This window comes from Triticum dicoccoides, chromosome 3B (assembly GCF_002162155.2).
Source record: "Triticum dicoccoides isolate Atlit2015 ecotype Zavitan chromosome 3B, WEW_v2.0, whole genome shotgun sequence".
NCBI classification, from domain to species: Eukaryota; Viridiplantae; Streptophyta; class Magnoliopsida; order Poales; family Poaceae; genus Triticum; species Triticum dicoccoides.
Window position 1 is genome coordinate 34,258,934 of NC_041385.1, and position 13,917 is coordinate 34,272,850.

General features: G+C 44.5%; 2 protein-coding genes across 2 annotated transcripts; both read left to right on the plus strand.

Annotated features, from left to right (window-relative positions):
• The first annotated feature begins 1,044 nt into the window (after positions 1-1,044).
• On the plus strand, positions 1,045-5,613 carry LOC119279190. The gene is made up of 4 exons (XM_037560532.1): positions 1,045-1,279; positions 1,443-1,615; positions 2,260-2,424; positions 5,437-5,613. The coding sequence occupies exons 1-4, from the start codon at positions 1,072-1,074 to the stop codon at positions 5,611-5,613; spliced, it is 723 nt and encodes a 240-aa protein (XP_037416429.1). The 5' UTR covers positions 1,045-1,071.
• A 4,211-nt stretch (positions 5,614-9,824) lies between these two features.
• LOC119280654 lies at positions 9,825-10,282 on the plus strand. The gene has a single exon (XM_037561445.1). It carries the CDS (start codon positions 9,825-9,827, stop codon positions 10,275-10,277), a length of 453 nt encoding a protein of 150 aa, XP_037417342.1. The 3' UTR covers positions 10,278-10,282.
• Positions 10,283-13,917: the final 3,635 nt, after the last annotated feature.

A 13,917-nucleotide genomic window follows, 5' to 3' on the forward strand; every position in this document is an offset into this window, starting at 1 on the left:
GATGGCTTGTTTGCCTGTCTTAATTATATAATAGATTTTTATTATACTTGTCGAAGTACCGTACACATGAACCTAAAGACAACATTCCTATCTTGTAAGTAAATATTAGTTTGTAATATATAATATCTTAAGCGCATCATGTCTCTCTGTGTATATCATCAAGTTACCTTGTAGGTGAAGTGGATTTTAGTTATTTTTCCAATTGTTATACGCTATCATTTCTATGCATGCGAAATATGACATAATTTCTCTGTCCAAAAATACTTGTCAGAAAAATTGATGTGTTTAGACGTATTTTAATTCTACATATATCCATTTTTATCTATTTCTCCGACAATTTTTCCATGAACGGAGGTTGTATATTATATGTGTAATCAAAAAAATAAATTAAAAGCCCGTGGCAACGCACGGGCGTTCTACTAGTACATAATAGAACGAAAATGCTGTACAGACGATGGATCGATCGCACGAGAGTTGGATGATGCCACATTCAGCCGTTCACTGGACTTCGATGATATGCATGGACAACCGGATGTGCAGCGTCGTGCACAAATCGTTCACGCATCATCGTCTGTGTAGCAGCGCTTATAAGAGCATCTCCAACAGCCGCGCTAAGCGCCGCACGCAAAAAATCTGTTTGCCGCGCGCGCTTCGGCTGGTTTAGCGTGGCCGAGTGTGCCGCGCGCTGTAGCAGGCGCCCGATATACACCGCGCGGGATGGCGTTTTCATCAGCGCGTTCAACTAGTTATAGGGCGCGCGCCGTTTTTGCACGCCCGCTGGAGCGACCCGCCGCGTAGCGCGCGTGCTAAAAACGACTAATTTGCGGCGCGGCGCTAGTTTAGCACGGCTGTTGGAGATGCTCTAATAGAAAGGAAGTGGCGGGTCGGTGGGCTGGGCGCCTGGGCTTGCGGCCTACGGGTGGTCCACGGGATCTTTTTTTTTTTTGGATCCTTGGTCATGAATATCTTAGTTGCGAGCGTTCCTCATCCTTCCCCCACCCAAAAAAACCCCGCACACGCAGCGCCGCAACCACCAAACCCTAAACCAAGAGCAAGTTCGAATCTACGGCAATGTCCAAGGAGCTTGGGGTCCAAATCGAGGCCAGCCGTTTGGGCCACCTTGCCATCACAGACAAGGAAGGTTGCACCAGCATCTCCGGCGGCGCCGTCCGCTGCAAGAGTGTCGACGATGCCCCTTTGGAAGCATCCGAATGGGAGGAATTTCGTGGGTGGATTGATATAGAGGGGATTCTGCCGGTTAAAATTCTCAAATTCCCTGGTAATTGATTTATAGCTTATATTAAACTCGGATCCGTTTGGTCTTGCACATAATCTTCTTTCCATCGTTTAGTTGAGTTGTCCTCTAATTTACTTTTATTTCCTCCTATCATCTTCAAATCTCTTGGTTCCTCAACGGCCGGATGGCTCTTTGGCTACATCAGTTGTGTTCGAGGAACTGTGGGGATGGGACAGGCCACTTCCTTATGATTTGGTTTTAGAGTATCCATCTGACTTGCCCATGTACGAGTCCTACCTGGAGCAGTTTTACAACTTGAATAGTGGCGCTGCTTCTGATCATTATAACAGCAAAGCAGCTGCCGACGCTGCCTTGAAGGTAATTAAAGTCACTGCCTGCCTGCCTGCCTCAACCGGGCTTGTGTTCTCTCGAAATCCGTATGCAATTTCTGTTGTTGAAATAAACTACTGCGAAGGGTATAATGGCTCTGCAATATATTCTTAGATCTTCTGCTGTGCAATACAAGCGCAGAGTTTTCCTCATTAATTGAATGGAGGTTTCATACTTTACTAAATTTCAAGACATTTTGTAGAGCTACACTTAAAGCTGCATCTTCTCATTTGTGTCTTGTCATGAATTTACAAAGGAACCCAACGAATTTATAAAACTGTCAGAGCAGTTCAGTTTGGATAAATCATGTCACTGGTACAAACAGTAGATAATAGTCAATTAATTACCAGGGGATATGTACATGTCATTGTTTTCACAAGTATGCAACCCTATGTACTCTTTTGACCTTGTTCCGATGTTCATGAGGTCCTACATACTTTCATCTCAATGGCAGCTTTACAGCAACAACAAACCCAAGTCAAATTTAAGGGTGCACTTAGACAAAATCCCTCAAGGGTTCTTTTAAATTCAATACAACATACACCTTGGAGTATTATTTATCTTATTTGAATTTTTTAACATTCTTATTCTTCCCTATCTGCACATGTAACCACTGTTCCCTTCTTTTAAAGTGTTTAGAGAAGGAGAAAGACCTGTGCTCTGAGTGGAAGATTAAGAGGGCCAAAGCCATATCTTTTGATGAGTCTTGGAGCAATTGCGTCCAGAAATGCATGTCTGACATTGTGGACGGTGCAGGAAGAGAATCAAGACGCCCTTTTGCCACATATGCTGCTGCTGTATGTAGCTATCTCTAAGAATCGGAATTAACAAGTGGCCATTTAGTATTCATTCATTTTTTCACTGTTCAACTTTAACAAATTGATTGTCATAGATGAAAGAGCCTCACGAGTTTCTTCTTGTCAACTACTCCCTCCGTCCGGAAATACTTGTCATCAAAATGAATAAAAGGGGATGTATCTAGATGTATTTTAGTTCTAGATGCATCCCTTTTTGTCCATTTTGATGACAAGTATTTTCGGACGGAGGGAGTATTTGCTAAAATAATGGATGGATCGCTTCAAGTGTATTACGAAGGAGGCTGAGTTGATGATTGAGTGGCTGAGGCAGGGGTCCTCTGTTCCCTATGAAGAGTACACCACATGCTACGAAATTCGGGAGTGTGCCCTGGAACTTGCAATGTTCGAAGGGGATTGGTCTATCCATCTTGACGCGCTCCTTCTGGTACGTGTATGCCGTCCTTTCTCCAAAGAGAACTGTAGTGTACATATGTAAAGGGTTTTTTCAATTTTGGTTTTTTTGTTTACATCAACTGCAAAACCAATGATCTGTAGGGTATCATCAAGGAGACTCAGTCTTTGTTGGACAATGCAAGAATTGCTTCTTCAAAGTCCATAGAGATTTCCACCAAAATCCGTGCATATTGCGTAGCGTATCTAAGTGACAAATTTAATGAATTTGAATCGCATGCTACAAAAACACTGGATGGCAGCGGCGAAATGAAGGTTGATGATGTCTCTGCAGTGGAAGTAAACCAACCTACAGGGTATGTTGTGAATGAAAACCGCTCTTGTTTTCTACTGCACACTTATTAATGGATATTATCTTGTGTGAAAATCCAGATATATGGTCATTCACTAAGACATACTCCCTCCGTCACAAAATTCTTGTCTTAAATATGTCTAGATACGGATGTACATAATACTAAAACGTGACTTGATACATCCGTATTTAGACAAATCTAAGACAAGAATTTTGGGACGGAGGGAGTACATTAATATCATAGTTATTTCCTATATCTAGGGGTAACATTGAAAATCCTTACTTTGGAAAGAGCAAGATGCAGGAACAGTTTGCCTCCAAGAGCAACAGAAATGAGCGCCCAGAGGTAGGAATATTTAGAAGGAAAAGAAGTACTAGTATTATTGGTTGTTCGGTTGAAGGAAATACTAATATTATTGGTACCACAATAGGCCCTCTAACTAGTATTGCTAAAAAAATAAAAATAATGAGCAAAGCACCGTGATTAGGCCGAAATTACCCCAGAAAAATAAATATAGGCCCACAGTCCGAGTTTCATAAAGTCTTTTTGCCACTGGGCTGTCAATGGACCGTAGTGCAGACTTGAGAAATTCAGAGTTCAGACTAGGCAGGATTGAGAAGTTCACAGTTCAGACGGGGTAGGTCTTGGCCCTAGAAGCCACTTCTTCTGTACCACACCCCCAGTTCGACTTGACTAACGAGAGCTTCTAACGATGCACACGGCTACGTCACAACCAAAGTTTCTGTCACGTCACGTTCTACGCAATAGGGGCACTGCACGTCCTAGCTTAGCTAGGAACTTGACTAAAAGATGATTCGACGGTGAACTTACCTGCAGGTACAGGCGTAGGGGGAGGTTGCGGCGGATCCCATGTCAAGCGGAAGCCATCTTTGATGAGCTGCTCGTAGTCGGTCGCGTTTGTGAACGTCTCACCCGACGACGAGCGCCGCATCGGGAGGACGATAGCATTGCAGCCCTCCAAAGCATAGGCAGAGTAGTTCCCGGTTGGGTCGTAACGCACCCCCGCGCGAACAAACGCGTTGCTCGCGTTCAGGCACCTCATCGTGGTCGCATGCACCAGCCCTCTGTCTCGACGTGGCGCCATGCAGTTGTAGAAGATGAGGTTGAGGTTGATGGGGTCGATCCGAAACGGGCGGCCCAGTTTGACAGAGGTGTTCTAGATCGGTAGGCATGTGTTGGAGGCGTCGTGCAATAGTTCCAGCTTGCCCAGATCAACGACGTGTAAGCTTTGTTCCTTGTACGAGATGTTGGAGATTGAAAAGCCGGGGATGAAGGGCACGAAGCTACGTAGAACTGGATGACTGCTGTTAACGCATGTCAGCTCGAAGTCCGGGGCTCCAGGCGAACCACATGATCTCCCCGTCTCCCAATCAGTGAGCCAGAATGGGTCCGAGACGGTGACGTCGCCGCACTTTGCCGAGCAGCCTACGCTTTGCTGCTCCTAAGCCGCCACGAGCACCAGCGGCGGCCACCAAACCGAGGCGAAGGCGAGGAACCATCAGCAGCTGGGAACAATCAGAGAAGAAGATTTGCAGACAGAGCTCCTTTACGGTGATTGGAATAGTACTAGGAGTACTTTCGAGTACTTGCCCCTCCGATTTTTATTAGCCGTTTGATCTGGTGGGGGATTAAAAATGAATAAACCTAATTAGTTTAATAACGTCCACGACCAGAACCACATCTAGATCCAGTAGGTCCAGTCCTCGTTCTCGTCCCCTTCCTTCTGTCCAACGAGCCCGGCGAGAGGAACCAATTCACCGTCGTCGGCATCGTCCTCATCCTCCTCCTCGTCCCCTTCACTATAAAAGACGTGCCCGACGGCAGGAAGAAGAATAAGTCCTGACATCTGCGGCGGCAATGCCGGCAGCGACGCCGGCGGCGCTATAGGAACTCGCCCCCCACCGATCCCATCGCTTCCGGACTTGCATCCTAAGGTATGAATCGCCCGAATCTCAACTTACTTTGATTCGTAGCCTTCACTTCCTACTTAGATTTGTTTACTCATCATCGATTAGGTTTCCTAGTGCATGCAATTTAATTTAGAATTTTTCATCATCCATGGTCACTTCACTAGTTTATGGGGGACCTAGTTTATGGACGTTTGTGATCGCTTGCCATAACATGTATAAGGAGCAAAGTTTAAAATTTCATGCAAGATTTCGTACTGGGTTTTGCATGCATTTTTGTTTGTGCTTTCAGATTTTTATTCATCTGAATGGTGATGCAGGAAGACATGGCGGATGTAAGTCATGAGTCAATGCTGGAGTACTATCATATTGCCAACAAGATGTTTAATAGTGAGGATGAAGGTTATACATTCTATAACAAATATGATCTTGAGAAAGGTTTTAGTGTCCGGAGAAGCTATGTCGAGTTGAATGGATCCAACGGCCATATAATTTAAGGAAATTTGTGCGCTGTCGTGAAGGGGTTCGTGAAGAGAAGCACATGAAGAGGAAGATGGAAGATAGAAAGAAAAGTCCACGGAGTATAACTCGTGTAGGCTGTAAAGCTAAATTGGTGATTGCAAGACAGGAGGAAACATGTCAGTGGTTTGTGAAGGATTTTATCGATGAACACAACCATCCTATAGCCCCACGTGATATGTCGTGTCTTTTGCGTTCACACAGAAGAATTAGCGATGAGTAGAAAGCGGACATTGCAGACATGGAAAAATCAGGGATCAGAAAACACCATAATGGATATTATGTGCATGCAATACGGTGGATACAATGAGGTTGGATGCATTATGAGGGACATTTACAATTTCTGCCAGGCTAACAAGCAGGAATCAATTGCTTCTGTGGATGCTCAAACGGTGATCAATCACATGGTGGCGAGGCAAGAGCGAGATTCCGATTTTTTTTCTTCAGGTACTTGGTTGATGAAGCTGGCCATCTGAAGGGACTGTTCTGGTGTGATAGTCAATCCCGCATTGACTACAAGGCTTTTGGAGACGTTATTGTTTTTGATAGCACATACAGAACCAATAAGTACAATCTGCCATTTGTGCCATTTGTTGAGTTGAATCACCATCGCAACACTGTTATTTTTGCATGTGGTATCATTTCACATGAAACAAGCTAGACATATGCGTGGATGTTACGAACCTTTTCTGATGCAATGGGACAGAAGTATCCTATATCTGTGATCACCGATGGGGACCTTGCAATGCAGAGAGCAATCAGGGTGGTGTGGCCTGACTCAAACCATAGGCTCTGTATATGGCACATTCAGCAGAACATTGTACGTCATCTGCATGATGACGAGGTAAAGGAGGAATTCAGATCTTTCATATATGATACATCTTCCATTGAAGAGCATGAGAGAAAATGTTTACAGTTCTTACAACGGAATAAAGTAACAAGTGAGGACTCCTGGCTGCATCAGATGTATAAGATGAGAAAATTGTGGTGTGCTCCATATCTTGAGGGGCGTTGTTTCCTAGAATTGGGAATCAATCAGTGGAGTGAGAGTTTAAACTCGGTACTACATACGCGTCTTGAGGTTAAGATGACGTTGTTTCAAATGCTAGAGCACTATGAGCGCTGCCTTGCATCGCGATGTTTGAACGAGGCTCTCCAAGACATCGAGGCCTTGAAGTCCGTTCTGTTCACTGAAGACAATGCTTCAAGTCTTGAGAAAAACGCCGCAAAGGTTTTCACTCCTGCTGTTTTTAAGTTGGTATTATGGAGCATAAATGCTGTAAGAAAATGTGAGTTCAAAGAGGTACTTGATTCAACAGAAGTTACCACATACGTCGTGTCTAAGAAGGAAAAAATGGATAAAAATATCGAAGTGCGCACGGAGTCAAAGGATGGTCTGCTTCGCAGTATTAGTTGTTCTTGCCGCAAATTGGATTGCGCAGGCACACCATGTTCCCACATATTTTACATATTGGGAATTTTAAAAGAAGAAACACTGCCCAGGTGTTGTGTTCCCACTAGGTTGACAATGAGTGCAAAATGTGCATTCACACCGACCAGAAAGAGCGAGATGTATGAATACTCTGCAACCCTACAAAGGTATCGTAAGTTAAGGAATTTTAGTCACACAACATGTTTCAAGGCATGCCACTCTGATGAGGCATTTCAGCATCTAAAAAGGGTTTTGGAAGGACAAGATGTTTGCAAGGGATCAACAAGTCAACAAGCTGATAGCAAGGGATCAACTAATGCTCAGGGTAACAACATTAGGTTTGGCCCGTTGATGCCACAATCGGCTAACCTTGATGGTGAAGGTTTCAATAAGGTTCTGGATCTCGTGCACGTGCCAGGTCGAGGTGCTTCGAAGAAAAGGCTACATGCAAAGATGAAGAAGACAAGATCACAGGGTAGATGTAGCTATTGTCATGAGGCAGATGGTCATAATCGACGTATGTGCGTCAAATTGATAGAGGTACCTAATGAAGGAATATGCCCTAGAGGCAACAGTAAAGTTGTTATTTATATTTCCTTATATCATGATAATTGTTTATTATTCAAGCTAGAATTGTATTAACCGGAAACTTAGTAAATATGTGAATACATAGACAAAACATATGGTCCCTAGTATGCCTCTACTAGACTAGCTCGTTAATCAAAGATGGTTATGTTTCCTGACCATAGACATGTGTTGTCATTTGATGAACGTGATCACATCATTGAAGAATGATGTGATGGACATGACCCATCCGTTAGCATCTGTTAGCTTAGCATAATGATTGTTGAAGTTTACTGCTACTGCTTTCTTCATGACTTATACTGAAGGAAATATGCCCTAGAGGCAATAATAAAATTGTTATTTATGTTTCCTTATATCATGATAAATGTTTATTATTTATTCTAGAATTGTATTAACCAGAAACTTAGTACATGTGCGAATACATAGACAAAACATATGGTCCCTAATATGCCTCTACTAGACTAGCTCGTTAATCAAAGATGGTTATGTTTCCTGACCATAGACATGTGTTTGTCATTTGATGAACGGGATCACATCATTGGAGAATGATGTGATGAACATGACCCATCCATTAGCTTAGCATAATGATCGATGAAGTTTATTGCTTCTTCTTTCTTCATGACTTATAAATGTTCCTCTGACTATGAGATTATGTAACTCCCGAATACCGAAGGAACACATTTAGTGCTACGTAAATGTGTGATTATGAAGATGCTCTAGAGGTGTCTCCAAAGGTGTTTGTTGAGTTGGCATATATCAATATTAGGATTTGTCATTCTGTGTATCGGAGAGGTATCTCTGGGCCCTCTCGGTAATGCTCATCACTATAAGCCTTGCAAGCAATGTGACTAATGAGTTAGTTGCGGGTTGACGCATTATGGAACGAGTAAAGAGAATTGCCGGTAACAAGATTGAACTACGTATGAAGATACCAACGATCGAATCTCGGGCAAGTAACGTACTGATGACAAAGGAAACAACATATGTTGTTATGCGGTTTGACCGATAAAGATATTCGTAGAATATGTGGGAGCCAGTATGAGTATCCAGGTTCCGCTATTGGTTATTGATCGGAGAGGTGTCTCGATCATGTCTACATAGTTCTCGAACCCGTAGGGTCCGTACTCTTAACGTTCGATGACGATATGTATTGTGAGTTATGTGTTTTGATGACCGAAATTTGTTCGGAGTACCAGATGATATCACGGACGCGACGAGAAGTCTTGAAATGGTCGAAACATAAAGATTGATATATTGGACGGCTATATTAGGACATCAGAAAGGTTCCGGTGAAGTTCGGGTAAAAACTGGAGTGCCGGAGGGGTTACCAGAACCCCCCGGGGGAACTAATGAGCCATGATGGGCCTTAGTGGAGAGAGAGGAGGGCGGTTAGGGCAGGCCGCGCCCCCCTAGCAGTTTGAATTGGACAAGGGAAGGGGGGCAGCGCCCCTCTCCCTCTCCCTTCTTTTCCCCTCTCTCGGGAGGTGGACTCCTACTAGGACTTGGAGTCCTAGTAGGACACCTCTCTCCCGGCGTGCCTACAGGGGCCGGCGGGCCTCCCCCTCCCTCCTTTATATACGGGGGTAGGGGGTACCCTAAATCACACAAGTTTCTCTCCCGACCGTATGCAGTGCCCCCTCTACAGTTACACACCTCGATCATACCGTTGTAGTGCTTAGGCGAAGCCCTGCGCCGGTAGCATCATCACTGTCGCCACGTGTGCTGACGGAACTCACCCTCGTCCTCAACTGGATCAAGAGCACGAGGGACGTCATCGAGCTGAACGTTTGCTGAACGCGGAGGTGCCGTACGTTCGGTACTTGATCGGTTGGATCGCGAAGAAGTTCGACTACATCAACCGTTTTACTAAACGCTTCCGCTTTTGGTCGACGGGGGTACATGGACACACTCTCCCCTCTGGTTACTATGCACCACATAGATAGATCTTGTGTGATCGTATGCATTTTTTTGAAATACTACGTTCCCCAACACCTAATATGTCGTAATTTAATGTTTGCATCTGTCCGAATATGTTCCATGGCATTAATTATATCCTTCTGTGTAGGAACTCGAAGCAGAACTATGATAGCTACAACATTAAGCCCCCCTGCATCTCCCGAGCGCTGAGTTGAGCCAGAGTTTGCTTCGAGAGATTAAATTTAACCCATCGAGATGGCGTCGCAGGTGATCGAGGTGAACAGGGAGGGCGCGGAGGTGTACCATGGTGCGGCGTTGTGCGCAGAGAAGGCGACGGAGCTGCTGGCCGAGACTAACATGCCGCTGGGCATGCTGCCGCTGGCGGACATCGAGGAGGTCGGCTACAACTGCTCCACGAGCTTCGTGTGCCTGCGCCAGAAGAAGGCGCTCACGCACACCTTCAAGCAGATCGGGAGGCTGGTCTCGTACACCACCGAGGTGACGGCCTTCTTCGAGGACCGCAAGATGAAGCGGATCACGGGGGTAAAGAGCAAGGAGCTCCTCATCTGGGTCACCGTCTGCGACATGTACATCGACAAGAACGAACGCTCAAAGATCAGTTTCAAGACGCCCACCGGACTGGGAAGGACCTTCCCCGTCTCCGCCTACGGAAAGGAGGACGACAACAAGCACGACCTGGCCAAATAAGAGACCACGACCGGCATAAAGAGTATTTTTTTTTTGCCGGCATACAGAGTTTGACACCATGATGAATACTACATGTACTTATTTTTTATATATATGAACTGTTTTAATAAAGTGAGATTACGAAGTTGTAATACTCTACTTTGGTATTTTGCCGGATTTTATATCGCAGCCAATGAAAATTGTCTGCTCGCTTTGCCTGGTTCCTTACATCATTGTAGGCCGAGTCATTCAAGCAAAAGGCCAATTCGAACGCGCCAATCTAAATGGACATAGATTTGGTCCGCCATTTGTCCGTTTGGAACGGTTGGAGACGCTCCGTCAGGCAGCGTCTGCCCAAATCTAGCCAGTGCGCCCAATTGGCCAACCTATTTAGACTTTCATGCATATAAATCCAATTAAAAAGAGAATATTGCAAATTGTTGAAACAAAATAAATCACATAGATTTTACATCGTAATAATAAATAGTTTACAACCAAATAAAATTCTCATAGCTTACAAACAGATAAATTTTAATTGTCACAAGCACATTGATAGAAAAAGAGCTGGTATACCTATTGGTTGACAATATGAGTATCAAATTATTTTGAAGTTGGAAGTGAGTTGCTTAATCACGCATTTCCGTATGAAATTGGGTGAACTTTGCAAACGTTAATGGGCTTGCTCAACTCAACTCAATATTTTCACCATAAAAATCAAACTGTTGATCGAAGATGTTTTCATCACCCTCATCCTCTGCAAGTACTGAAAATAGAGGCAACAGATTGTTTAGTAACAGGACAATTCTTAACAAGTAACAAGTAGCGCTAGTAACAAAGGTGCATTAAGGTGACCCAATCCTTTTTGTAATAAAGGACAAATCGGAAAGTTCTATAATAAGCAAAACGTTCTCGAAGACATGGGAATTACCATCTAGTCACTTTCATGATGCTTAGTATATTCGTGTTGGCTACTTTGATAATTTGATATGTGGGTGGACCGGTGAGGGTGTCATGGACTAAGGGGTCCTCGGACTGCCGGCCTATCTCTCATGGGCCGGACTGGTGGGCGCTCTTGATTCATTAAAGGAAGGCTGGACTACAGGCGACCCCGTGCTGGGAGGAAACCTCCGAAGACTTGGCATATCCTCCACGTCTGGTAGCGAAACTAGATACATATCCCCTCATGGAGACCAACCATGGGTATCTCTAGGTACCCCTGGTGTCTATATAAACCAGAGGGTTTAGCCCATAGGTGGGAGAACCATTATCGCCATACCCACCTAGGGTTTAGTTCATTCAATCTCGTGGTAGATCAACTCTGCAATTTTAATACAAACACATCAACACAATCAAGCAGGGCGTAGGGTTTTACCTCCTCGAGAGGGCCTGAACCTGGGTAAACGCTGTCTCTACATTCCCTGTTACCCATCAATCCAGGATTCACCACTTGGGACCCCTACCGGGCTTGACGCCGACATTTTGGTGCTTTCATTGAAGGTTCCGCTGTAGGATCGTCATCGATGGCTCGCTTAGTAAGTGGAGATGTCATCCGCAGCGGGGACGTCTTCGTGCCCGGCCAACTCTTCACGCTTGGAAGCATCGTTCTACACTCCAACCCAACCGCTCACCTTGACCAGATCGACAGGCTCCCGAGTAGGAAATCTGGTTCGCCAACCTGGAGTTCGTCCCTGACGCTTGGGGCGATCTCATCTTCATTGGGTTCTCAGCTTTACCTAAGGAGCCAGTAGTCCCGAAGCCTCAACTTTCGACCTCCTCCAAGATCCCATCTACGGCTTGGCCTCTATCTCGGATATGGCTTTGAGCTCGGATCCGATCTCAGCGTCTAAGGACAAATCTCGACTTGTCGCAAAATGTTTTCGACAAGTTCAAGGAGTTCACTACGACGAGACTTTCTCATTGTAGCGATTCTTAAGTCTCTCCGAATCATGTAGGCAATTGCCAGATTTTATGATTATGAAATCTGGCAAATGGACGTCGAAACTGCATTTCTTAATGGATATCTTAAAGTTAGATTTGGATATGATGCAACCAGAAGGTTTGGTCGATCCTAAAGGTGCTGACAAAGTGTGCAAGCTCCAACGATCCATCTATGGACTGATGCAAGCATCTAAGAGTTCGAATATACACTTTGATGAGGTGATCAAAGCATATGATTTTATACAGACTTACGGTGAGACCTGTATTTTCAAGAAAGTGAGTGGGAGCTCTATAGCATTTCTGATGTTATATGTGGATGACATATTGTTGATTGAAAATGATATAGAATTTTTGGATAGCATAAAAGGATACTTGAATAAGAATTTTTCAATGAAAGACCTTGGTGAACCTGCTTATATATTGGGCATCGAGATCTATGGGGATAGGTCAAGACGCTTAATAGGACTTCCACAAATCACATACCTTGACAAAGTTTTGAAAAAGTTCAAAATGAACCAGTTAAAGAAATGGTTCTTGCCTGTGTTACAAGGTGTGAAATTGAGTCAGACTCATAATCCGACCATTGCAGAGGATAGAGATAGAATAGAAGTCATTCTGTATGCCTGAGCCCAAGGTTCTATCATGTATGCTATGCTGTGTACCAAACCAGATGTGTGCCTTGCCATAAGTTTGGCTGGGAGGTACCAAAGTAATCGAGGAGTGGATCATTGGACAGCGGTTAAGAACATCCTCAAGTACCTGAAAAGGACTAAGGATATGTTTCTCATATATGGAGGTGACGAAGAGCTCGTAGTAAAGAGTTATGCTGATGCTAGCTTCGACACTGATCCGGATGACTCCAAGTCACAAACTGGATACATATCTATATTGGATGGTGGAGCTGTCAGTTGGTGCAGTTCCAAACAAAGCGTCGTGGCAGGATCTACGTGTGAAGCGGAGTACATAGCTACTTCAGAAGCAGCGCATGAAGGAGTCTGGATGAAGGAGATCATATCCGATCTAGGATTAATACCCAGTGCATCGAGTTCAGTGACAATCTTTTGTGACAACAGTAGAGCAATAGCCTTAACGAAGGATTCCATATTTCACAAAAGAACCAAAAACATCAAAAGATGCTTCAACTCCATTCATGAAATGGTCAAGGATGGATACATAAAAATATGCAAAGTACATACATATCTGAATGTGGCAGACCCATTGACTAAGCCTCTTCCGCGAGCAAAACATGATCATCACCAAGAATCCATGGGTGTTAGATTCATTACAATGTAATCTAAATTATTGACTCTAGTGAAAGTGGGATACTGCAGAAAATATGCCCTATAGGCAATAATAAAGTAGTTATTTTATATTTCTTTATGAGGTCGTCACGCCCGATGCAATACATCTAGCATGAGGTCGTCACGGAGATCTTCCTCCGGATGTCCATCAGTATGCTTCTACAAATCAGGAATGTCTACAGGGCTTGGCGCCACACCATCTCCAATGACCCTTCTTTCCAGCATACGCACCTCCTCCGCCACAGGACTGATCCGAGCCTCCGCATCGCCCCGTGGATCCATGATACCGACAAGCCTTTCCTTGACGGCGCCGCCGCCAGCCTGTACCATTGGGAGTAGGACCACCCCCATGGCGCCGCTAAGGCTCTCATGATCATGCCGGAATTCGCGCATAGTGATGGGCTGGTGCTGGTGGGCACCAA